Source organism: Neolamprologus multifasciatus, chromosome 11, assembly GCF_963576455.1.
Source record: "Neolamprologus multifasciatus chromosome 11, fNeoMul1.2, whole genome shotgun sequence".
In the NCBI taxonomy this organism is placed as follows: Eukaryota; Metazoa; Chordata; class Actinopteri; order Cichliformes; family Cichlidae; genus Neolamprologus; species Neolamprologus multifasciatus.
In genome coordinates this window covers 34,514,324-34,539,356 of record NC_140449.1, presented here as the reverse complement: position 1 = coordinate 34,539,356, position 25,033 = coordinate 34,514,324, and the positions used below count along the sequence as shown (strand labels likewise).

General features: G+C 40.9%; 3 protein-coding genes and 1 long non-coding RNA gene across 6 annotated transcripts in view; all 4 read right to left on the bottom strand.

Annotated features, from left to right (window-relative positions):
* The window catches only part of LOC146509132 (uncharacterized), a 34,663-nt gene extending 28,104 nt beyond the window's left edge, over positions 1-6,559 (bottom strand). Inside the window, exons 1-2 of one of the 2 annotated variants that reach the window (XM_085176965.1) lie at positions 5,742-6,559; positions 4,151-4,403 (exon numbers count right to left, since the gene is read on the bottom strand). In XM_085176965.1, the coding sequence (XP_085033091.1) occupies positions 4,151-4,394 (244 nt within the window). In that variant the 5' untranslated portion in view covers positions 4,395-4,403; positions 5,742-6,559. The remainder of the gene's footprint in view (positions 1-4,150; positions 4,404-5,741) is intronic. The other variant, XM_085176964.1, reaches the window with a different exon arrangement.
* An 11-nt stretch (positions 6,560-6,570) lies between these two features.
* On the bottom strand, positions 6,571-7,481 carry LOC146509131 (uncharacterized). The gene is made up of 2 exons (XR_014876805.1): positions 7,125-7,481; positions 6,571-6,615 (listed from the first exon to the last, which is right to left on the bottom strand). It is a non-coding gene; the product is annotated as an uncharacterized LOC146509131 (long non-coding RNA).
* A 5,712-nt stretch (positions 7,482-13,193) lies between these two features.
* Positions 13,194-19,990, bottom strand: LOC146509130 (apoptosis-associated speck-like protein containing a CARD). Its single transcript, XM_085176974.1, has 4 exons — positions 19,329-19,990; positions 18,315-18,359; positions 16,481-16,513; positions 13,194-13,860 (listed from the first exon to the last, which is right to left on the bottom strand). Exons 3-4 carry the CDS (start codon positions 16,488-16,490, stop codon positions 13,601-13,603), a joined length of 270 nt encoding a protein of 89 aa, XP_085033100.1. The 5' UTR covers positions 16,491-16,513; positions 18,315-18,359; positions 19,329-19,990; the 3' UTR covers positions 13,194-13,600.
* Positions 19,991-20,107: 117 nt separating this feature from the next.
* Positions 20,108-24,804, bottom strand: LOC146509129 (apoptosis-associated speck-like protein containing a CARD). 2 transcript variants are annotated; one of them, XM_085176972.1, is made up of 4 exons: positions 24,415-24,797; positions 22,980-23,024; positions 21,870-21,926; positions 20,109-20,958 (listed from the first exon to the last, which is right to left on the bottom strand). In XM_085176972.1, exons 1-4 carry the CDS (start codon positions 24,662-24,664, stop codon positions 20,696-20,698), a joined length of 615 nt encoding a protein of 204 aa, XP_085033098.1. In that variant the 5' UTR covers positions 24,665-24,797; the 3' UTR covers positions 20,109-20,695. The 2 variants fall into 2 exon arrangements, with proteins under 2 accessions (XP_085033099.1, XP_085033098.1); XM_085176973.1 differs by lacking the exon at positions 21,870-21,926 and having other exon boundaries at positions 20,108-20,958; positions 24,415-24,804.
* Positions 24,805-25,033: the final 229 nt, after the last annotated feature.

Below are 25,033 nucleotides of genomic sequence, written 5' to 3'. Positions count from 1 at the left end.
TGTTCCCTTGCCACTGAGAGTACACCTTTGCTGGTTCTGTGGAGAACAGCTGGTTTATTCTCCTGCCTTCTAACTCTCTGGTGTACCTCCTCAAGTGGCTGGCCAAGGCTGTGAGTCTTTGCTTGGCAGTTTCCAAGGCCTCAGGTATGGACAGCTTGCTGTATTTCTTATGCACCTTCTTTGTCGCACCTTTCTGCAACTCCGTTAGTTGGCTAACCTCCCTCCGTGCTACTTTGATCTTGCCCTCTAGCCTCCTTCTCCATGGAGGGTACTGCCCCTTATGGCTGTTCAACTTGTAGCCAAGCATCTCACTGATCACTGCTGCCGTATTGTAGATCAGCGATCAGTTAGTGTCGGTAATTGTGGTTGTAGGTATTGTCCGTAGTGCTGCATTAACATCCTCTAGCAGACCTTCTGAGGGTACTTCACGTAATCTTGGTAACCGGCTTTGGGGGATCCAGGTTTCAAGCTTGGCCATGATCCTATATTTCAGGTCAGTTCCTCTCGCACTCAACGATCCTTCTCCTGTCGCACTTGGGGCTATGTACCCAATCTCGGGTGGTGGTGATGATATCTCCCCCCTGACCTGGCGTCCTGACTCCTCCTTACCGTAGCATTTATGTTGTACCTCGTCAATCTCTAGCTGTGAAAGCAGTCCCTTCTTTCGAATGTTGGAACACTGAGCTACTAGTTGTTTCGCCGTCATTATGGATGTTAGGTATCGAAGAATCCATAGGTCCCTCATCCTATTCATGTAGCCCCTTCCACCGGGGTTACTTGCGTAGTAGCATTCCAACAACGCCCTGTTTTCGTCTCTTGCCCACCGATGCCTTCTTGTTCCAGTAGCCCACTTCTCGTCAGGGTGCCCTGGTTCCTCAACACCTGACGCGGACGTATATACAGGTAACAATGAACAGAAATATGTATAAAAGTGTACAGAGAAATGTACAAGAGTGTGTGTGTGTGTGTGTGTGTGTGTGTGTGTGTGTGTGTGTGTGTGTGTGTGTGTGTGTGTGTGTGTGTGTGTGTGCGTGCACGGGGTGTGTGTGATTCTGGTGAAATGCACAGTGAACAAACAAGCTGATGAGTAAGATAACCTGCTGAGAATGACCTGCGGTAGCGCTCCTTCCTACGCTGTGAGTGTAAAAGTGCTCCTACAGTCTCATGCAGGGGGTGGGTGTCAAGGAGCGGCTGTGTGCTGGCAGGAGAGGACCCAGTCGGACCCTCCTGTGGACCCTCTGCAGGAGGGGGAGATACAGGAGAGGTGGAGGAAGATCTCAGCCTGGGCGTCTATTGTCTTGTGTAGTCTGGAAGATGAGTGGATGACGGGGTGGGTGCAGTTTTTTCTGTGGTGGGGTCGGGAAGGCTGTCTCGGGCTCTGTGGGGTCGGGCGGCGCTGCTGTACTGGGCCCTGGTCCCCGATGGGCATGGGTCCCCTTTCCCTGGCGGGTTGCGGAGTATGGGGGTGCCTACTGGGGTCAGCGGGAGAGCTGGCCCCAGAGAGGGGTCACTTGCCCCTCCCTTCCTTCCCTCCCCATCTCCAGCTGCCTCCCTCTTCCTTGGGGCCTTGGGGTAAGGGTGTGTCACCAGGGTGCAGGGGAGGCATCCCCCCCTCTGTCCCCTTCTGGCTGCCTGTGCCTCAATTTTATCTCACAACTTAGACATTCACATTACTCACACTCTCATAACACATACATATAGGATCTTGGGGGTGGGCACACTACAAGGACTCCAAAAGACCATCAGGATGTACAACCCCACCCCTGGCGTCGTTGCCCACCTCTCAATTTTAAATACACGTAGACACTGAGGGCTAGCAGGAGGGGCTATGCATTTACCTGCTGCTCTCTGGCAGGTAGCTCCATGCCCTCCTGGGTTTTAAATGCACCTTAGAACACACATGCATCAACACTACATATGAGCAGTCAGAGGGAGGTTTGGATTCTTCACACCCCCGTTCTCTGCGGCCTGCTGGAGCATGGGGGGGGGGGGGGGGGGCTAGGAGGAGAAGCTGGCCGTCCGACTGGGGTCTGAAGTGTGGGGCCTCCCTGCTGCTGCGGAGTCGGGGCGGTCTGCATCTCCCCACCCCAGGGAAAATTTAGTATGGGAGATCGTTTTCAGGCTTCAAGTAGCACCATTATACCAACATTTCACATTCTAGACATTGTTTTAGGTGTATTTGACCAAAGGTTTGACTGAAAATTCACCTGCAAGCTTTTTTCGTGTCGTATTTGCCCGCAAACAATACCTTTCAGCTAGCTAAAACTGAATATTATGCTATCAGCGAGTAACATGGCTAATGCCTTCCACACAGCTTTGTCTCAACTCCAAAGAGCCACAGAAGTAAAAGCTAATAACAATAATTGAAACAATCTTTGAAAAAATGACTTACCAAGCATGGCAAACAACTCAAATATGTAGAGCAAAATGTTCTGAAATGGCTTCACTTCAGCTTCGATTGGAGCCGTGCTGGGGGCGGAGTCTGTGAATTTACTCTATTAGTGTCATAGCCCCTGTAGGAGTTCAGAGTTAAGAGGTCAAGAGTTAATGTTTCCATTGTAACACCTCCAGATTTGAAATAGAAACACTCATTTTTAACTACTATCATTTTACACCTCAGAGTTACATTAAAAGAATGTGACTCTACTTAGAGTAAAATTAACTCTAAGACTACTAACACCAAAACATTTAACACTTTTGAATTTGCTGTGTACAAATTTAAAACATCAGGGCCCACTCTCTCCTCACCAGGGCAGATCAGCAGAGCATCCACATCACTGCAAACACAGCACTAATCTATCTGTCAATCTCCTGCTCCACTCTCCCTTCCCCTGTGAACAACACCCTTAGATACTTAAACTCCTCCAAATGGGGGAACTCGTCCGTGACCTGGAGTGAGCACTCCACCCTTTACCAGCTGAGAACCATGGCCTAAAACTTGGAGGTGCTACTTTCACCCACTTGTTGCACATTCAGATTCAAACTGCCCCAGTGAGAGCTGGAGGTCATGACTCCATGAAGCGCTTTGTCTCTCCAAAGCGTGCTGCACATGCGTGTCTGTTACATGCTTCCTTGATATGGGTTGCGTGACCAGAGAACTCCAGCTCTCTCAGGTACAGTAGATGCAGCTACGTCTCCAACATTCTGATAACTTCTAGTCTGGAAAGTTCCCCATCCAGACGATGAAGGCAGTGATGGCATCTGAGTCTTTCTTCTTTATAAACACTGACAGATACTAGATACTGTGTGTTACTTTAATTTAGGACCAGCTGCAACTGAATAAATTCAGAATACAGTTAATAAGTCCCATTTATTAAAACTGTAAAGGTGGAATTGTTTGACTGGAGTCCTCTGAGACCTAAAAACATTTGTATTTTTAAAGAAGCACCAATCAAAGCAGAAATAGAAAATTGTGTGAAACATTAGCAACAAACTGACAAATTCATTAAAAATTTAAATGGTAGAAAAAACACATCTGTGAGGTATGACAAAAATCTACCACAGACTTCAGTCAGTGTGATGAGGGTTAATAGTGACATAATTATAACCTGTAGAGCTGCTTGAAGACTTTCCAACCATGTTGAATGATGTTGGATGTTTTTGTTCTGATCAAAATACTGTAACTGAGCTTGTGTAACAGTGTTTATGTTGTATGTGATTCCATAATAACCACAATGGATTTGTGATGTTTATTGGCTCAGTGGCGCCCTCTCTCAGAGGCAGTGGATCACTGCACTGTGTGGGATCATTAGGTGCATGTGTGCGACCGCTATAAAGAGCATGTGACCTCTGTAACTGTCTAACTGTTAATAAGAAGAGTTTCAGTGGTTTGTTGTAATTGTGAAGTCCTGAAACAGTCACATAATATCACTGCACACCGGCTAGAAGCTGCTATTATTTTGTAGTGTGCTGTGTTTGAGCCTCCTGTAATGAGCCAACCTGCCTGACCTGCACATATTCTGCTCTAATTCACGTTATAAAAAGCAGCACTAAAATATAAACGTCTTTGTTCATCATTCACTACACAACACAGAGTCAAGAGATTTTTCTATCAGTCAGCACCTGGTTTCATATGAATGTGATAAACTATATGCAGTATTCTCACATATTTAAGTCTTTGTTCTCTTATTTGCGTTTCATGAGGTGATACCTGATAATCTCTGCACCAGATCAGTCCTGTTCATCTTCATTAAAGCCTTTCTGGTCTCCTCCACACTCTCTCCTCTGTACGTCTCCTCCATCAGCTCCACTACATCCTGTGTGTTTGCTGTTTCCAGTCGGCCCCTTGGCTTGGATGATAGATCTTTCTCCAGTTCAATGAGGGACTTGAACTCAGCAAAGTCCTCTGGACTCAACTGATTCAGTGTTTCAATGAGCAGCTTCTTAGTCGTCATAGTTACCACCTGGAAAATGAAGAAATCATATTATACATGAAGGACAGCATGTCTGCTGTTTGTTCATTTGATGGATGGAAACTGACTGCTTTGTATTTCACTAATGACAACATTACTGACATGGACGTTTGTTACTTTTCATGAAAAACTGTGATTGGACGTGAACGTCAAACATCAGCTTGAAACTTGAATAAAATTGTGTAATAAAAACATGCAACCCACAGCAGTGTGTGAGAGTGTGAGAGTGTGAGTTTGAGTTCAGCTTGTTGGAAAGGCCCTCCACAACAGTCTCGTTTTCAAATGTGCCTCCTTGCGAAAATGAATTGCCCACCCCTGGTTTATACAAACTCTTTCAAATTAAAAGCCCTCTAGATTCTCACAGGTGAGAAACACTTTAATTCTTAACAAGGCTTTTATTTACTTACATGAAGAAACCTTTTAAAAACAAGCGCGTTCATGCTCACAGGTGTACACACGGGTGCTCACACACACAAACTACACCCTTTTTGGCTCCTACCTCAAAGCACACTGTGCGCTGTCGATCTTACGTGCTGCACAATAATGTTTAACATTTAGTATTTACTGTTATATTCCCATAGATCATCATGATGTTGTTTATTCTATTGCTCTCGTTTTCTTCTGCTTGTTTTCTTTTGTCTTTCTCAACAGGTGATCCAGGTAAAAAAAGAAATAAAAATTCTTTCTCTCCCTCTCTTTCATTCATTCTTTCTCCCTGTCCTATCCCCCAGTCATGTCTGTCCCGTCTGTAACAACCAAAAATAAAATACATAATTATAATAAAGGTCAATCAAATGGACAAATATGGCAAGGCCACGATGATCTAATTGGTAAAGTAAAGCATCTTTCTTGGCCTTCAGGCAACAATTCTGATGCTAAAGATCCAAACGGGACAGGCAAAAAAAGAAAAAAGTCCTGGAGAAATTTGAGGTTGCAGATGTCACCCATCACTATACTGTACCCCAAAGTGTCCCGAAAACTCAAAAGCTCCGCAATTTAACATGGCCCAGGTGTGTAGTTGACACTGACCAAATATGAAGGTTATGCAATCAAACCCCAAATAGGTGGCGCTACGGAACCGTTTTCCAATGCTCATATGTAAAACCATTAAAATACGAAACGTTTCACCAGACCTGATGCGTGTGCAAAACGTCATGAGTTTTTGAGCATGTTTAGGCCCTCAAACAGGCACTTGTTTTGCCTGAATAATAATAATAATAAGAAACAGAAACAGAGCAGATACTAGAGGGCCTTCGCACTCCCCCAACAAGGAAGCAGAACTACGAATGTGAACTTCCAGGAGGAAGCAGAACTTAATGCCGCGCTTACCTTCAATACTTCATGTAAAATGTGAACACCTGGAATCACTGCTGATGGAAAATCATTCTTCAGTGTTTGTGAAGCAGCTTAGTGTGAGGCACTGTTCTCCCGCTGCTTTCTCTCACTTTCTGTAAACGCTGAGGCGGAAAAACTTCCGCTTTTCTGCGTCTCTCTCCTCCCAGCTGTCAGCCCGCCTGAATAACGGAGGGGCCTTGATGCGACTGTTGTTCTCATTTTGCGCCATAGAAATAAACCGAGTTGAAATAGATGTTACCGCCTTTCCATCAACGTTACCTTTGGCTCAGGTATGAGTTGAAAGAGTGACGTCGTGTCTCTTTAATCAGTCTCTGCATCTCCAAAGCAACAACGGATACACCGAGTTTAATAAATACTGAATCCGTTAATAATAATAAAAAGTTCCATAATCCAAAGTAAACATCACATTCACATGCTAACTAGAGCTACTTATGTCTGACTGAACACGCAAGTTTTTAAGCTGTAATTTACCACAGACGGTATAAATCTTTAATACTGTGTGTTTCTGTTATTCACTAAACATTTGTCAACGACCAGGAAGACCTGCAGTTTCCTGGAGAGCCAACAGGGGGCGGAACCAACCCACTGAATTAACAATGGTACAGGGAGGAAGGCCGGTTTGAGGGCGGAGTCCTTCACTCTGTCATCAGTGGAAACATTATTGCTGCAGACTCCACATTAACACTGTGAGAAGCATCCAGTTTCAAAGATGCTTTGTCTGTTTCATCGTGTATAATGTTCAAGATGAGGATGATTTACAGCCTGAATCTACTGAATGAAAGCTGAGTTAAAGTCACACTCACTCTCTTCAACAGTGCAGCTTCATGTTCATCCACAGAGTGTTTCTCTGAGGAGGAAAGACATTTACAATCAACTCTGAGGATTCAAACATCATCACACATCCAAGTAGAATCAGCCTTCAGACGACACAGATGATTTAAAAGAGAAAATCCTGTGAAACTAAATAAAATGACACAAGAACCCAACAAAGAAACCCTCCATCCTGTCCAACCAAAGTAACTGGGGGTTCCCAGCTGTGATAATGAGAGAGGGTACACCTGTCCACCTCAGGTTTTAAACAGACACACAACCTTTCACACACACATTTAATTTAGAACCAGCAATAAAGCCAACAAGCATGTGTTTGGACTGGAAACCAGAGCACTCTGAGGAAAAGCATGCAGGCACAGGGAGAACATGCAAACTCCACACAGAAAGGTTCCAGCCAACCAGGAGGCTCAAACACACAACCTTCATGCTGTGAGGACACAGTGCTAACCACTGCACCACCATGACACCACCAACACAAAAACCTGTTGATGACACAGAGTTTACACTCATGCATGTTGGTCTCACCTCTGGATGCTGAGCTGCTCTCTGGTAACTTCTGCACCAGATCAGTTCTGTTCATGTGCATGAAAACTTCTCTGGTCACCTCCACAGACTGATGACCAAGTTCATCCACCATCAGATTCACTACATCTGCTCTGGTTGATGATGGACTCCGCTTCTGTGATTTGTATGACAGACTCATCCAAAGAAAAATTGACTTCAGGAATCTCTTGAACTCCTCGAGCTCAAGCTCCTCAAATCATTCAAAGCTTCCAAAAGCAGTTGTTTCACAGCTGCCACCTGGAAAAGTCATTTAATTTGAAGGACATTTATTTATTTATCCATTTTATCCAAATAAGCTCTTTTAGAAAGTTCAGTATGATTTCTCATAATCACAAAAAAGCAGAAATCATGAGAAAAATGACTCAACATGAGAACTGATGATACTTTAGTCCTCTGACTTTCAGCCTGCTGTCTTGTACTGAACCAGAGATGTGACATGACTCACTTTGTGGATCAGTGCAGAGCGTCGTTCATCCACAGAGTGTTTCTCTGAGGAGAAAAGTGCTCAAAGTCACTCACAAGACACTTACTTACCAACTGACAGTTGTATAATTTTCAACATTACATTTAAAGCTCAACTATGATAGACACTGTTTGTGTTATTCAGTCTCTCAGACTGAAGGAGTCACTTTTTGTCACTTTTTTGTTCCTTGAATACTCATAAATTCTGATTTGGAAAACAATCTGTCTTTTCTCTACAATATTTTTATGAAAGACAAAAACTTTCCTTATGAGACATCTTAACCACCAGAGTTCATTTAACTTATTTCATCTTTGTTGTCTTACTTTTGGGTTCTGGGCTACAGTCTGACAGCCTCGGAGCCAGATCAGTCCCCTTCATCTCGTTTAAACCCTCCATGGTCTTCTCCACTGACCGCTCACCGTAAGTCAGGACCATGAAAAACACCGTGTCCTGCAGGTCTGTCCTCATGTAGATGATTCTTTGGATGTCTGACTAATGTTTGTAATGAATTTTACACAGGACGTCCTTGAAAACCTCAAGTTCCCAGTAACTCAGACCAGCCAGGGTTTCCAAACTCAGCTCAATAACAGACGCCAACGTTTCTACCTGAGAAAAAAAAAAAAGGTAAATGCGACTTTTTCCAGTTTTTTTTCTCCATCTCATCAACGTCTCATAAATGTTTAGATTACACCAGACACAGTTACAAGCAAACGATGTAAGTGATAATTACACACCTGATTAACATTTATTCCAACCTGATAAATTGAATCTTTCTGTTTGTCTTTTCTACGTTTGAGATTTTTAAACCGAACATGTTCAGTGAACGCTGCATCATTTAAATACAGTCATAGGTGATATTACTCACTTTCTGGCTCAGCCCAGTATTCGTCCACAAAGAGTTTCTCTGGGAGAAATATTACAATATCATGGCTACCGTGAGAAAAGAAAGTGTAGTAGCTCCACAGCAGACTCGTCCACAGTTTAATGCTTTTCAGCACAATCTTTATTCATACTTACTTATCGGTTGCTGTTACAAGCACACACGGCTGCAGCTTTTCAGCCGCCACATATCAACAACAACAACAACTCTCAGGACCAGGTACAGATTTTACAGCTGATGCTGGCAAAGTTAGAAAGGTGCCGGCTGTGAACATCTGTCTATTACTTCATTTGCTCTCTTTAGGCTCCCCAATGATTGTCTGTCTAGTGTCTGTCGTCCACCTTAAATCCATTCATAACTTATTTAACGTCAGGGTTAATGATCAGAAAACAATTAAGTGTGTAAGGAAAGAATTTAGTCGTTTGTAATCTTAATATTACTGTCTGTGTTTTATTTAACAATATCTATTATTAAACACTTCAGTGAAATAAATCCTCCTGCCTTCTTTCAGGAAGACAAAAAAGCTTCCATTGTTCAGTTTTTGTGACTTGGTTCAAAGATTTTGAATCAACTCTTGATATTTTTTTTATTAGGGATAATTATTCTCTTACCTTTGAGTCCTGAGCTGCTCTCTCAAAGCCTCTGCACCAGATCAGTTCTCTGCATGTCCCTGAAAACATCAGTGGTTACCTCCACAGACTGTTGGCCACATGTTTGCACCATCGCGTTCACTATAGGTTTTCTGTTTGTACTCGGTGGAGATTGTGGAAGGCCCCTCTGAAAACATGTGAACTGCAGGAACCACATGAACTCCTTGAGACCCTGATCACTCAAATCCTCCCGTGTTTCTAGAAGCAGATCTTTAACAGCTACCATCGTTGCAACCTGGAAAATTCAAACATTCATAAAGAAAAATTAAATATTAATGTTTCTGTTGCTGTTTTAAATATTAAAACTAATTGAAGACATTTAAATCATGTTTTCTCTAAAAACTTAAAGATAAAAAAGCCAACATTTATGAAGAAAATATATCATTTCCACACTAAGACGTTTTTTTGCAATTACATTAGGCATTTCTATGATAATGGATGATTTTTCTGATGATCACCTAAAACACAGATACATTTAGTAACGAGGGCCTGAGCATTCACAGTGTGAAGACCTTGCTGTGTATTCACTATGATTATTATTATTATTGTCTGTGAAGGTTTTCAGTCATCCAGGTCATCGTAGTCCAAGGAGCTTGCAAAGAAAAGCATCTGGACTTCTTTAAGTTGCTTGAAGACGTTTCACCTTCATCCAAGAAGCTTCTTCAGTTCTAAGGTCAAATGGTGGAGAGTCCCAGATTTAAACCCAGTGGGAGTTTCCCCCCAAAGAGGGACAAAAGGACCCCCTAATGATCCTCCACCTAATCACATGAGCCAAGTTGTGAAAACGGGTGTGGGTCACAATCAGCCAGAGTTTCAGGTGAGCTCACTGTGAAACCTGGCCCCACCTTATCATGTGATTTCCTGAGGTCAGATGGCCCAGGGTGTGAGTGGGCATTAAGGCGTCTGGGAAGGAACTCAAAACTGGATTATAGATGCAGACAGTTGGTGTCATAAGCCGTGTGTACATTGGCATCCTCGAGGATGCCAATGAGATCCTTCCCAGACGCCTTAACACCCACTCACATGCTTTTCTTTCAAAGCTCCTTAGACCACTATTATTATTATTCAGGCAAATGAATCACTTTTTTGAGGACACACATATAACTGAGAATTGGATAAGAAGGGCCTCTGCCTTTGACCACCACTCAGTACATGTTAAACACACCCACTGCACTGCCCCCTGCAGGAGGTGGGCCTACAGGACGATGGGCCCGAGCCACCCAAAGAGCTATCCAGTCTAATTGATTACATTATGATTGTCATTCTGCATCTTACTGAATAAAAGCTGAGCTCTGCACAGAGAGGATGAGGGACAATGCTCACTTTGTGGATCAGTGCAGACAGATGTTCGTCCAGTTGCTTTTCTAATACAAAGAGGAAATAAAAGAAATAGAAATAGTTTTTTAACTACTCGTTTTCTCATTTCAAATTTTTCTGTTGACAATATGAACATATGTTGAGAACAAGTTTTGGTATTTTTATCTATTTACTTACTTGTTGGCTCTGAGCTGCTGTCTGACAGCTGCTGAGTCAGATCCGTCATCTTCACCTCCTTTAAAACCTCCATGGTTTTCTTTACTGACTGTTGGCCATAAGCCTGTAACATTAAAAACAATGTGTCCTGCGGGTCTGCCACCTTCAGCAACCTCCATGGGACGGCTGAGTTATATTTCCTCTTGAGGCCTTTCTTTAAGTCCATGAGCTCGCTGTCACTCAGATTCCCCAGTGTCTCTAAAAGCAGCTGAATGAGAGACTCCATCGTTTCTACCTGGCAAAAACAGAGGTCAAATGACAGACATGTGCAATTCAAATGGTTGTTCCACCTCTGATTAACAGAAAATTGTTCAGTTTGTTAAAGGAAGATTCATTTTCAACATGATACTTTTCAAAGCCCGAAAATACAACTTTTCACCTCTGACCCATTTTCAGGCATGAAAGTTGTCTTTTATACTGCCATGACTGAATTTTTGCAATCCTTCTTATCCACTGCAGACCTATTGCTACTATTATATCATGATGAGATGCTGTGGGTGAGGACACGTTCAAGTGCAGCAGTAGAGACACCACAATGTTTGGAGCAGGGGCGATTTTAGCCCATTTTTGGGCTATCAAAGCACCCCCAAAATGAATCAAAGCACCCCCAAAATGAATCAAAGCACCCCCAAAGATTTCTTACTTTTTTTGACAATATTTGCTGTTTGTGTGACACACTGCTAAAAATATAAAAAGCATACAGTACTTGGTTGAGACGTAACATTTTAACAACAAAAGTATAGATAACCCCCCTCCCAAAGTGGTTTGTTCCACCTCTCCCCTGCTCTGGCTCTAGCGCTCTTGCTGCCAGAGCGATGGTGGCTGAGACGCAGGGGAGCGGAGGTGTAAGTGCCTGGCTTAAAACAGGACATATTAGCTGCGTTTAACCTTCAGTTGCTCTTTATGTAGTTAGGTAGGAGTCAGACCATGTTTCTTTTTAGCAGAAAAACATTACACCAGCCCTTAGACTATCTGGGATAATAAATTTCATATTGCATATGTCTACCAATTAAATCTGGCCTGAGGTCTGCCATGTTTTAAATTCAGTTATTTCTCTCAGAAATTTGAGATCAAAATTACGACTGTGTTACCTTTATACTGTCACTAGTTAGTGCAAATAGCTCAATGGGACATAGAAACCTTTAAATTAAATTCCATCACCTGATATATATTCTCAAATAATATCAAAGCTTTGAAAGCTGTTTACGGTCAGAATTTTTTGAAAACTGTAATTGTAAATAAATTCAAACAATTGAGCTTCTCTCTCTGTGTTAAATATAAACATAAATATAAACAGCGGCTTGGACAAGGCATAGAAGCCAAACAGGTTACATAAAGCAAAATGTGTCAAATGAAGCAACATGTTAGCTGTAGGGACTGCTGCTGCAGCACCGTCAACAGCAGTACCAGCATAGTAACAAGACCTCACACTCACAGTAGGCGGCTGTTGATAGCACCATCCATGGAGAAGTGCAACTGATAAGAAGCCAACAACAACTTCACTAGCCTAATTAAAATAAAAATGGTTTCAATATCAGTGATCAAAACAAAATTAAATATATACATAATATATATATGTGCATAATATTATATCTTATTTTATTTTTTATTTGTTACATTCAGAAAATCAAAGAAAATGTAATCAGTTATGGGCAACGCATTTCAAAGATGCACAGGTCTCAGTAAAAGAGAGATGTGAACAAATGGAGACTGAAGCCGTCGTACTCGACCAGAACAGGGTGCAAACCAGAAAAGGGCATTTTGCCAAGAGGCTGATATTGATGGAAATGTGCTGCCTACAGAGATGGAGAGCCTTCCCGAATCCCCCAAAGCAATGATAGCTTCATTGTATCCACAGAACGGAGTTCCAAGCTCGAATGAATAAATAACTACTTGATATCTTCAGTGGCACAGGAGACGAGTGGACATCATATTTCTTGCAATGATGCAATAAATGACTTTGCCGAAAAACTAGAAAACAGGTTCAAAGAAGAGGGAGGAGAACTGAGGAAAAGTAGAGTTATGTTTAATTTCTAAACCGTGTTTGATATCTTGTTTTGGGAAGCTCAGGTAGATATTATTGGCTCATCATTCAAACCCTTTTTACTGCAAACAGGCGCAGTGCAATACTCATTACACTAGAATTTAAAATCTGCCATTTGACTTGATGCCAGAGGAGAGTCCTGAGGGTTGTTTTACATTTTAAAAAATGCAAATTCAAAAATATGTACAGTTTGAATATAGATACAGTCACCTAACACTATATAACAAATTCAAATCAGCTGCAACAAAAGGCTAATACACACATCAATGAATCAGTAATTAAGGCCAGTGACATCATTTCATTTTAGGTACTTTAGGTGAAGTCTGATGCTCAAAGCTTTGCAGATTCATTACAAAGTAAGTTGATTGAGGAGGATCGTGACTTTAAAGTGTTTAAATATTTGTTTAGCCAGTTTCAAAGGTCAATTTATTAAATTCTTTTAATTATTCACCAAAACGAATTCTTCGAGTTTAATTCTGGTTTATTTTTAAGGACAATAAATGTTTGCATTATGTTTTACTTTATAGAAAATAATGAAATCTGAAAATAAATTTATGACAGTTTGAGTCATGGATAAAAACATGGCTGATGACATCGTCAGTTAATTTTTAAATGATACAATTTACATTTTTAATATAAAAATTTTTAAATATCCAAAGTGTTTCATGTAAAATGGATCGATTAAAGGAGAGTCACTGAGGAGCAAAGGCACCACATAGCAGAACAATTTTCTAAATTAAAGCACAGGAGCCTTTTTTATAAACCCCCACAAAGAAAAGACACCTCCACCTTTTTAATGTAAACATGTTATGTTCAGGTAGATCGTGTACATTTGGTCTAAAAATGTGGGGGTTTTTTTCAACACATTTACTTCTTTGAAAGGTCTTCAACGAGAAATTTCTCATGTGCCAAAAGGCTGTCATAGAAGATCTTTTTGCAGGCTGCACTGGCTTTCAGGGGACCGCTGTAGAGCTCCCTCATCCTGTCCTGAGAGGTAGGCAGAGCTCTAATTTTGTCATATTGTTCTTGTTGGATAACTTTCTTGTCTTGGAGCTCATCCAAAATGGGTGCGATGTTGCTCACTCTCTGGATCAGCTGGACTCTGTGTTTGTCCACAAAGTCCTCTCCTGGAGAAAAAAGGAAAGAAACAACAATAAAAGTTTACGGTTGTTTATCATCTGAAAATTTTATTCACTTTATTCTTTCATAAAAATCACACTTATTTCATAATTAAAATTCATTAAATGTTAAAAATAGAACATAAATGATGTCTTTCACTTTTTCATCCAGACATTGAAACATTATTGTGTTAATGTTGCAGTTTCCTCTTTTATTACAGAGAATCTAATGAGCTGCTTTCGCTCGCTGCTGGATGCTTCATTCACATCTTTTAGCCGACTTTCAGAGGGTACTTCACATGATCTTGGTTGTCAGCCATGGGGGGTCCGGGTTTTTTAGACAGACAGACCCATCATGATGAGCCGCCACAGATTTTTGTCTCAGCCCAGACCTGTCCTGGGTTTTTAGCAGCAGCACTCCTGACTTTGGGAATGGTTGCTTTAGTTGTTATTTTTGGATTGTGCAGAACAAACTGTGGTGCTCATGGTCAAGGTTACATCAAGGGCAGCAAACAGCAAATTAAATTGAAGGTAATGATACTGAATTCCACCTTAACAGCAGCTTCATTCTTCATACTAAAGAACACTGAGGCAATCGTTGATTCAGTGCCATATAAATAAAATTGAATTGAATTGGAAATCAGCCATCACAGCTCATGGAACATCTGCTTATAAGCCTGCTGAGTTCAGTTGGCTAAATCCACAAATAGTAGCAGCGTCGGTCAGCTGATCATAACCTTTACAGAAGCCACCTGTGCTCACAAGAGAAATTATTCTGATTTATTTTTAAGTGATTTCTGTCCTCATGCTGCAGCACCACAGCCGAACTTAGGGTTTAGTGATGTGTCATTCACAAACGAGCCGACACAAAGAGCTCATTCTTTGTAGCAAATGACAAAAGCCGACTCTTCAACCTCGACCACTCAGCCCTGCAGAGAATCCATGCAACCAGCAGCTTTGATGGGCACACCGTGTGACCAATGGCATGCAGGGACAGATAAGGATCAGACAGTTATGTGAATAAAGGAAGGGGGCGAACAGCGAGTGTAGTGGTACGGACCAGGTACTCAGAGCACCACAGAAAAGTGAAGAAACAAGCAAAAATGGAAAAGGAGCAGCAGCTGGCTGCATTTCATTGATTTTGGAGACCAAACAGCTGAGTGCAGAATTTTTAAATCAGGAGCTGGCTAAAATGATACTTCTTTTTATTTTTAGACATTTTCCATTACAGAGGATAAAATATTTGAAACTTTTGGCCAGGATATGAACAAGCATGTTCTCCAGGCATCTCATTAGCCCTGGGTCGTTTGAGACTTGAGGCCTGGATGTTTTTACCCAGATCCCATAAAAGAATTGTTTATTAACGGTCAGGTATATTCATGCATCTGTCATCACTGGTTATCAAGGACCAGGTCACAGGTGAAACACTCCTGCCTCTGACTAACCAAACGACCCCAATTGTAAGAACCAACTGTGCCGAATCGACAAATGTATCACTCATAATGAAACCATTAAGAACATCAGGGAGACGACGAGAAACATTTAAAGATCAGTGATGCTGTGAACATGAACGGTATCGTTCCGTAACATCAACCTTTAGATAGCACAAAGTGTTTGACATTTTATATTTATATTCATTTTACTATAAAATATCATAAATAACCTTTTAAAAGGTTAAAACTCCAAAAGATCTGAAAAGTGTTTGTACTTTATTTAAGTGATGAATGTGTGTGTGACTTTGCCGCCTCAGCTAATCAGCAACCTCTGGACATGCAGAACAGAGCCCAGCCTGAGCTGACAAAAACTAAAGGCGTCTTTGGTCAAACGTGTCAGTTTCCATAGTCTTCCATGTTAAGATATTCAGTTTTAAAGGTAAACAGGTAAACACATTTACCGGCTGCTACAAAATTTTGGTCTCTATAGCTAATTTCTGTACAAAGGCTTTTTGTGTAGTTTGTATTATTAGCAGCTTCACATGAGAGTTCACAGTTGCTGCAGCTGCCAGCTGCCTGTTTGTTATCACCACAGTGAGTCTGAGTCACTGAGCTGGACTTCTTCACTGTGAATGTGGTGTTGGTCCACTCTGGAGCATTTTCAGTACAAACAGCATCGTGTGACAGAACAAATTATTTGTTTTCTGACCAACAGCGTTTTTCAATGTGTGTAATTTATCCTAACAGACAACCTAAAAAGTAATTGCTCCAATTTTAATTAAGTTCTGTTGATTATTAAGGATGCAGCCTATTTAATAATAGCATGCTAACTAGTATTAACAGATAAATTTGTATTCCACTCACAAAATATGGGAAAAAAAAGAAACAAACAGACAGTAGCAGGTAAAGTCGAGATTTCAAAGTAGAACTTCATGAACCCACAGTGGGTACACCCATCTAGGACAGCTGTATCCTCGTGCTTTTCTTTCTGCTAAGCTAATCTAAATGGTGCTGTTTTAACATACATTAGACTGCAGGAACACCACAAAGCACACGTCATCAAAATCTCAAAGACTTATTTTCATTTCTGTGCCTCACAGTGCACACATCTTTTTTTTTGATTACTCTTGACCTCAGGCTAAGTTCTAGTTTGAGTCAGGATCAGTTACAGGGAGAGGACTTCATGCTGCACCTACCGTCTGCCATTGTACATCCACCAGATGCTCCAGCTGGAACAAGCAGAGGGAAAAACTATGATTAATACTGATGATGATGTTTTACACTGATAGAATATAAACAACTTCCTTCTGTCCACAGGATGAAGGGCTACTCAGTTTTAAATCTGTGCACCTTATTTGTTTCCAGTTGGTTGAAAACAATAAACGATGGGCTGATGCATCAGAAAACATTAAAACCAACTTAATCAGGGGTCGGCAACCTGCGGCTCTTTAGTCTTTATTTTGCAGCTCTGGGTGGTTTGGGAAAATAAATTAGTATTTAGCTGAAGTGTATTTTATTTGTGTTTAGTTCTTTTTAAACTTGTAGTTCTAAATTGGAAGATTATTGTGATTTTGAAATATAAAAATAAAATTATATCTTATTATTTTTTCACCGCTCAAAATAAGCGTCACACTCGTGGAAGCCGGTATACCCACCGAAACGGCGTGCATTTATCGAGACTTTCGACCCCAGGTAGGCCAGTTATGGATCTACGGAGCCACATGATGTCAGCAGCTACACCGTGAACTATGTTAAAACAAACATCGCTCACGCCTCACAGATGGCAGCTTACAGTCCTGCGTAAAGATGAAAGCCCCGATTTGCAGACGCTGTACGCAGAGGTTCAGGACCAGAAGTCTTATTGTAAACATATCACGGCAGACGATGTTTGCATGAACACGCTTTTCAGCATCTCTTTATTGACCGCTTTTCACACACGGTTGTTGTACACATACAGCCGGCTGTAGCTTTGCAGCTCACAGCCGACACACACCAACACAACAGCAGAGAGAGCATAGACGGTGGCGAGGCGTGATTGCGGGTGCCGCTCAGGTGCGTCCGCCTCCCCTGCAGCGGCGCTGCAGACCACGCCCCGCCACACACATTAACCAGGTAAGATACATATTTAGGCAGAATTTTGCAAATATCTATTTTTCCTTTTTTAGCAGCATAGTGCTTTTTTTTTTCAATTACTTTTTAAAAGTCAGGTCAAGGCTCCAAAAGCCCAAAGGCGATATAAGGGTGGCGGCTCACAACAGTTTTTGTTTGCTGGATCATTTTAGTTCAGCTTTCCTTTTGTTATATTTCTTTAAGAGCTCAAAATGTGTTCATTACATAAATAAAATGTAATTTTCTCTGTAGCACTTCACGGATTTCATAAGCAACACACCTTAGTTGCTCTATGGATTCTTTTAAAAAGCAGTTAAAAACTATTCTGTTCAAACAAGCCTTTTGTTGATCTACGTATTTTAGATTCTTTACATTCTTTACATTTGATCTTTTACATTGTGTATAATGTCTATTGATTGTATTGTTCATTTTAATATTGGTGTACAGCACTTTGTGGACATACATAGTTAAGCTCATTTCAGGATTAGGTTATCTTTTCTTTATTTTATTCGATCTATTGCTAATAAAACATTGCTAATAAAAACAGCACGCTGCCCTATAACCAATGTGCTGATTACAGCTGTGAGAATAGCTGAGAAAATGTTCCCTTCAGACAGAAACCATGATGTTTATTCAAAGGCTTCCTTTGATTGAAATCGTTTCAGCTTTCATTAGTTTCCAGCTTTGCTGCAAATCTGCAAAAAACAACAACTCTGCACGTTATCCATTTTCTTAAATACTGAGAATGTTATTCTCTGCATTTGTTTACTTTTTTACGGCTTTTTTCTGTTGTTTTTATATTTTGGGACAATAAAAACGAGTTTCCACTCTTGAAGTTCTATAGTCAAAGCACACGGCACAATCATTTAGACTAACATTTAAGCTTATATACGTCATTTTGATAAACAACACGGAACTCACCGTCACTGGAACCACGTTTTGAGGACTGTCCACCTGTAGCGTTCTCTGCGGAGATGAGGAAGACACAGTGTTAGAGTTTGATGTGTGATGAATGTGTGATGGTGCTAAGAGCAGTGATATTAAAATACCATACATGGGTGTGATGTTACAGGCATTATAGAACTATTGGAGGTTAAACTCAGCGACCCTCACAGCCGTCACGTATAATGGCTTCAGCTCCACATTTACACAGAAGAATGAAGCAGCAGCAGCTCCATCAGCGCTATCAGGACATTTTATATGATTGTTATTACACAAGAAGTCAAGACTTTGATTTGTAATGTGAAACTGGAGTTGTGGAGCTGAACCTCTTAGCCGCTGAGACCTGCGCTTTTTAATTGTATTTTTGTATTATTTAGCTTTCTCTCTCTCATAAACCTGCACCTTATTCCACAACGTTTTTCTTCATCCGAGGTCTTTAATCCTGTCAAAGCGCATGACATCTGCAGTCAGAGGCAGTGAAAATGATCAATCTGCGGAAGCAACATCTGGAACACTGTGGAATCACACTGGGGACAAATATAAGCTGGAACACCGTCGTGGAAATATGTTGTAGGCAACTCGCACAAATTCGCCAAACTGCGTTTTAAAACTGCGATTTGGGAATAAAATGTTCTCGGACAGTTAAGGATCAGTGACTCTGTTAGCTGTTATAAACGGGGACTGGGGGGTAAAATCGAGAGGCTCTGAAGAACGAAAGTGAAACTGAGAAAAGAGCAAAGACGAGCGGGAAGTTTTTGGTTTATTTTGTTTTGTTTTTTAAACATTTTTGCTTCCGTTTTAAACTTGATTTGTTGTACAGATGTGCGGATACGTCAGCGGTCCTTCCAGTAGCTGCTCATTATTAGGCGATCAGCCGTTAGGTTTCGCTCCGTACGATACAATAATCTAACACTCAGTCTTCAAACCCTGACACCGAGCTACCGCAGCGGTTTGTGCCGGGTTTAAAATATGAAACTAATCGCAGATTCTTACCTCTGCGCTGCTGTCGATTTGTTTCAGGATCTCCAGAACCACCGAAGCGCCTCCTCCGCGGTCAAGTCTGTGACCTGCAGCCGGCCTTTCCCTTCTACTTCCTCTTTTTTTCATTACGCGCGCACTTTTCACGTTTTCTCTGCAGTCTAGAAGCAGATGGTTTCAGACCATATGTTGTGCCAAAGAGTGATTCATTCAGAGTTTCATTTTTTAGGTACTTTGGGTGAAGTTTGATGCTCAGATCTTCACAGATTAAGTTGATTAAGGAGTTGAAAGTGTTTACATGTTTGTTTAGCCACATGAAAAAAGTCCTGTGACTTTCTAAGACCCGAACGCTTGATGGGGACGTGATGAATGTGAAAACAAAGAATGATCTTTTTACCTAATTGTGCTCTACAATGGCCTGATATTCACATATGAGCACATTCGTTTTAACTTTCGATAGAACAGTGGCAGTATAATGTCCCCGTAAGTGGATATCAGGCCCTTGTAGAGCAAAATTTCGTAGTGTGGTCTAGACAACCCAAAATGTGATGTCCGCACATGTGGACAACAAATGCAAAACATAATTGAAAATCTTGTGCAGAAATTGTTCCCAGTGTTTTACTATATTTTTGAATGAATTCTGATTTTCTGCCTCCCCCGTCCCTCCATAATGTACACTGCATTATTATTTGAATAAATCATTTGATAAAAATGAAGATTTTATTTCAAAGATTAAATTATAAAACGTTTTAATTAATCATCAAAATGAACAAGAAAAACGTGAGAGTTGAATTTTTTTATTTTTTTAAGGACAGTAAATCTTTGTCACTATGTTTCAAGTTACAATAAGATGGTGACATTGAAAAACAGATTAATGAGGCTTTGGATGATTTATGGATAAAACTCATTCACAGCTTCACGGCCCCAGATGATTCATAGTAATGCGAAAGGTACCCCTCTGCGTCCTTATGAAACGCTCAGGATTCTTAATTGAAGCACTCCCCTTTTTATTCCCTGACCCTAGCATTCACCATCACCTTACATTTATCAATTTCAACCCGCTCTCACGCCTGGGAACGAGTAACATAGAACGTGATTGGATAAAAACATGGCTGATGACATCGCTGATTCATTTTTAACATATATAACATTTACATTTTTTAATATCAAACTTTCAAATATCCATAGTTTTTCCTGTAAAATGGATCAATTAAAGGAGCCACTGAGGAGCAAATGCAGGAGAACAGTTTTTACAAAAATGTAAGTGTAAAATAAAACCCCCACAAAGAAAAGGCATCTGTACCTTTTTAATGTAATAATGTTATGTTCTGGTAGATATTGGTAGATGTATATTTGGCCTAAAAACTATTTTTTCAACACATTTAATCCTGTTTACTGAGCTCTTTAACGAGAAATTTCTCATTTTCCAAAAGGCTGTCATAGAAGATCTTTCTGCAGTCTGGACTAGCTTGCAGGGCACCAATGTAGAGCTCCCTCATCTTCTCCTGAGAGGTAGACAGAGCTCTAATTTTGGTATAAGTTTCTTGTTGGATAACTTCTTTGTCTAGGAGCTCATCCAAAATGGGTGCGATGTTGCTCACTCTGTTGGTCAGCTGGATTCTGTGTTTCTCCACAAAGTCCTTGCCTGGAGAAAAAAAAGGGAAAGAAATGAAATAAAAGTTTACGGTTGTTTATCATCTGAAGTTTTTATTCACTTTATTCTCAGCTTTCATAACAAAATGCTTAAAAAATTTACACTTATTTCATAATTAAAATTCATTAAACGTTAAAAACACATTCGTTCTTTTGTTCGACTATTTAAAAAGAACATAAATGATATCTTTCCTTTTTTTCATCCAGACATTTAAAGATTATTGTATCTAGTTAATGTTGCAGTCTTCTCTTTTATTATCAGGAAATGAGGAGCTGCATGAGAGTGCATCTGCTTGGCAGTTTCAAGGCCTCGAGCACAAAGGTGAGAAGTAACGAAGTACAAATACAAATGTATTTTACCCGAGTTATTTTTTCTGACTACTTTTAACTTTTACTACATTTATAAACAAATATCTGTACTTTCTACTTCTTACATTTTCTAAACCGGCTCGTTACTTTTGCTTTATCGCATTTTGGTCGAGTTATTATTTCGTCACTGCGAGCCTCCAAACATCCAAACGATTTAAACCTGAAGAGAAACACATGGTAGGCGGTCCTGTTCGATTATTATTCACCAGAGGATGGTAATCTCATGGTAATCTCATGGTAATCTCATGGTAATCTCATGGTAATCTATGGGGCTTTATGAGGCTCACTGGTCTTAGATTTGATAGGCTGAAGGTTTCAAACTTTGATCCTCGTGCTTCTCTTTCAGCTAATATAATCTAATTAATGCTATTTAAACATATGTGAGGCTGTAGGAACACAACAAAGCACATGTCAACAACATATGAAACACTTCATTTCTGTGAATCCAGCGGACATGTTTTTGTTTTTTACGCTTGACCATGTCCGAAGTTATAGTTTGACTCAGGATCAGTTACAGGCGAGGTCTTCACCTACCGCCTGCGGTTTTACTTCCACCAGCTGCTCCAGCTGCTCCAGCTGCTCCACTCGAGGCTGAAACAAGCAGAGAGAAAAACGTATGTTGATTATTATAATAACAATCTTTAATAGTAATAATTACGTGACCATGTTTTGGACTGAGAATAAACAAAGTCCTTCTATTCACAGGATAAAAGGCTACTCACAGTTTTAAAATGCTTTAAAAATGTCGTAAAATAAAGTTCACCTCATTTGTTTCTAATTGGTTGAAAAACTTAAATGATGCATTTATGGACCAGAAATCGTTTTTATAAAAAAACCTAAGTTCTCTTCTTTAGGTTAGTACTATCTGGCTCCAGTGGAGATACATGTGTGTAAACTGCCTTCAGACCCAACCTGTGTAAAATTGTTTCATAGCAAACAGGTTGAATTTTGTGCACTTTCAAGATAAAAAGAGTAAAAATGATTATGCAGGCACAGCGCAACGACGTGGGCCAGTGATGTGTTTTTGAAACACTGTAGGATCAGGTCATGGTTGCGTTTCTTCATTTCTTTGGATCGAGTAAAAGCCTTTTATGCTTTTGTGTCTGTTGTTGCACATTTAGATACAACAACTGGTTAAATGTACAGCTACTCAAGGAAATAATAACGGGAACAAAATGTTGACGAGAACTCATTCAGAATTAATTAATGGTGTGTAGAGGCGGGAGGAGCGATCCAGTAAGTCGCCCCCCTTTTACGCACAATTTGATCTGCCACCAATAATCAGAATGGGAGGGGCAGACAAAGCGTCCACGCTCCATGTTTCCCGTGAAAACAGGACAAAATGTCGACGCTTGGAAGAGAAGAGAAGACATATGGACACATTTCGCATTTGACGTCAAGGAAAGTAAGAGCACAGAAAACCTTTACAGACTTTAATCAACCGAAGAATGAGTCTACGATATTCTTCCGATATTTAGTCAACTAAAGCTAAAAGAATTTAGACAGAAATCATGATTAAAACTAAATCAAATGTTGCTGTCAAAAGTAGCACTGGTCTATACTGTGAACTGTCGGTAAAGAAGAAAGGAAAACAGCAAATCAGCCTCGTCCCATCGTCAGAAAGGAAGCAGCGCAGAAACTCACCGTCAGTGGGAGCAGGTTTCGAGGATTTTCCACCTGTAGCTTCCTCTGCAAAAATGAAGACACAGTGTTAGAGTCCGATCCCTGTGATGGTGTTTCAGTGGATCACACAGAGACAACAGTAATATTAAAATATCATACATGGGTGTAATGTTACAGGCTTTGAAGAACAAGTGACCTTCACGTACTATGGCTTCAGTTCCACATTTATACAGAGGAATGACGTATCCCTCAGCTCCACCAGAGCTATCAGGACATTTTATAAGATTATTATTACTCAAGAAGTCGAAGTCCAGACTTATCGTGGGACTGGAGTTATGGAGCTGAACGTCTGATGAGCCTGCGCCTTTTTTAGGTGCTTTACCACTTTATCTCTCTCTGTCTCCCTCCTTTTTAACCTCTTCCTCTAGAATGCATGGGTTTTTCAGCGCACTGTGACAGCTGTTGTGCCAAAGTAGGTATCCCCCACAAAACGTGTCCCCCCTTGTCGCCAGCATTGGCCGGGCCAGTTTTCTTCGCATCCATTACAGACAATTAGACGTGGAAGTAGTGATGTTTTAGTTTTGTGACAAAGTGAAAAAGAGTGTCGTTACATTACTATTCAGTTAGAGAGTTACAACAGAAAGTTATATATTCATTGCTCTCACGTGGTATCGGACCAGGTTATTTTAACAAACGAAGGATATTTTGCCTGATAATTATTTTTATGCTCCTGTAAATTTAGTGTATAAAGAGCTAAAATATCCAAAATGTCGAGAGTATTTAGTCGTTATAAGAAGTGTTTGTGAAATAAAAATCAAGAATGTGGGATACTGGTTGTCCGTGGATTGGACAGCCCAGCGTGTGTCCCGACGAGACGAATTCTGTCGGGGAAACCTGCGTTGACACTCATTCTGTTTTCCGTCGTTTTCTTGTCAAACCCGCTGGTAAATCTCATCTGTGCGCACGCGCCAAGCGCATGGCGCCAGTGCCTGATCTGCGTCATAGATAGACAGGTCTGTCATTTCCATGTTCTGACAGCCGATAAATGCGGAACTTATGCCAGCATTATCTCCCCATTCTGGCTAGCGTTAACGACACCAACACAGTCACACGATGAAAATAGGTCGCAGTCCTTCTGTAAGGGTGTAGGTTCTGCACAACGTTTCCTCGTACACATTTCTAATTGTTACACGCGAACGGCGCGTAAAGTAGCTGCTCTAATTAGGCTCGGTCGTGCCCGCTGACTTCACTTTTAATCTGCAGATCGGGAGTAAAACGTGCTCGGACACGTATGGAAGAGTGACTCTGTTCGCTGTTATTAAATAAACGCTGAAAAACAACCGAGAGGCTCTGGTCAGATAAGAAAAATGAAAGTGAAAATGACGCATCCCAACAGCTATCATTAAACCCTAACCTCCGTCTGTGCAGGTTTTAGGCTCACAGTCGTTGATCTTACCGAGTTCTTTCGCCGCGTCGTTGCAGCCGATCTGTTTCAGGATCTCGAGAACCACGGGCAGAGCCCCCTCCTCAGTAAAAGTAGACACCAGCGCGTCTGTGACCTGCAGATAGTTTTTGTTATCCACCCTGTTGCGTTTTACGCGCGGCTGTTCTCTGCGGTCCAGAAGCTGGTGGCGGAACTTGTCAAAGTCCCTCTCATCCAAGTCCTCCAGCACGTCTGTCAGAGCGGATTTGATAGTTTTGGCCATTCTTCACCGAGATCCGAAACTGCACCTCTGATTGTAACCGCTGTTGCTTTCGGGTGTGGTGCCAGAGTAGTTATGTAAAGCTGCTTTAAGCAATTCGAAACTGCGGTAAGAGAGAAAAAAACGGTGCATTCAAATGCCTTCGGAAACAGAAGTCTACTCTTTATAATAGCTCAGTCTGTTTCACAGCTTTTACAGATTATTTCAGAGTGTAGTGATTTCACAGGCCTAACAATTCTGTGATCTCAGGGCAGATATTTCATTTATTTGTATTTATTTTGTTATTGTCACGTTGCTTCAGAGCAACACTAGCAGTGTAAGTGCAAAACTAACATAATTATGATTAATAATATATCAGTAACATCATTTCAC

Bases quoted from the DNA above. Each gene is read 5' to 3' on its own strand.
- LOC146509129 (XM_085176972.1), bottom strand. From the start codon at position 24,664: ATGGCCAAAACTATCAAATCCGCTCTGACAGACGTGCTGGAGGACTTG. The intron at 23,025-24,414 runs GTAAGATCAACG...TCATTTTTGCAG, and splicing joins CGACGCGGCGAAAGAACTCG to AGGAAGCTACAGGTGGAAAA. The intron at 20,959-21,869 runs GTAGGTGAAGAC...TTTTTTCTCCAG, and splicing joins TGGAAGTAAAACCGCAGGCG to GCAAGGACTTTGTGGAGAAA.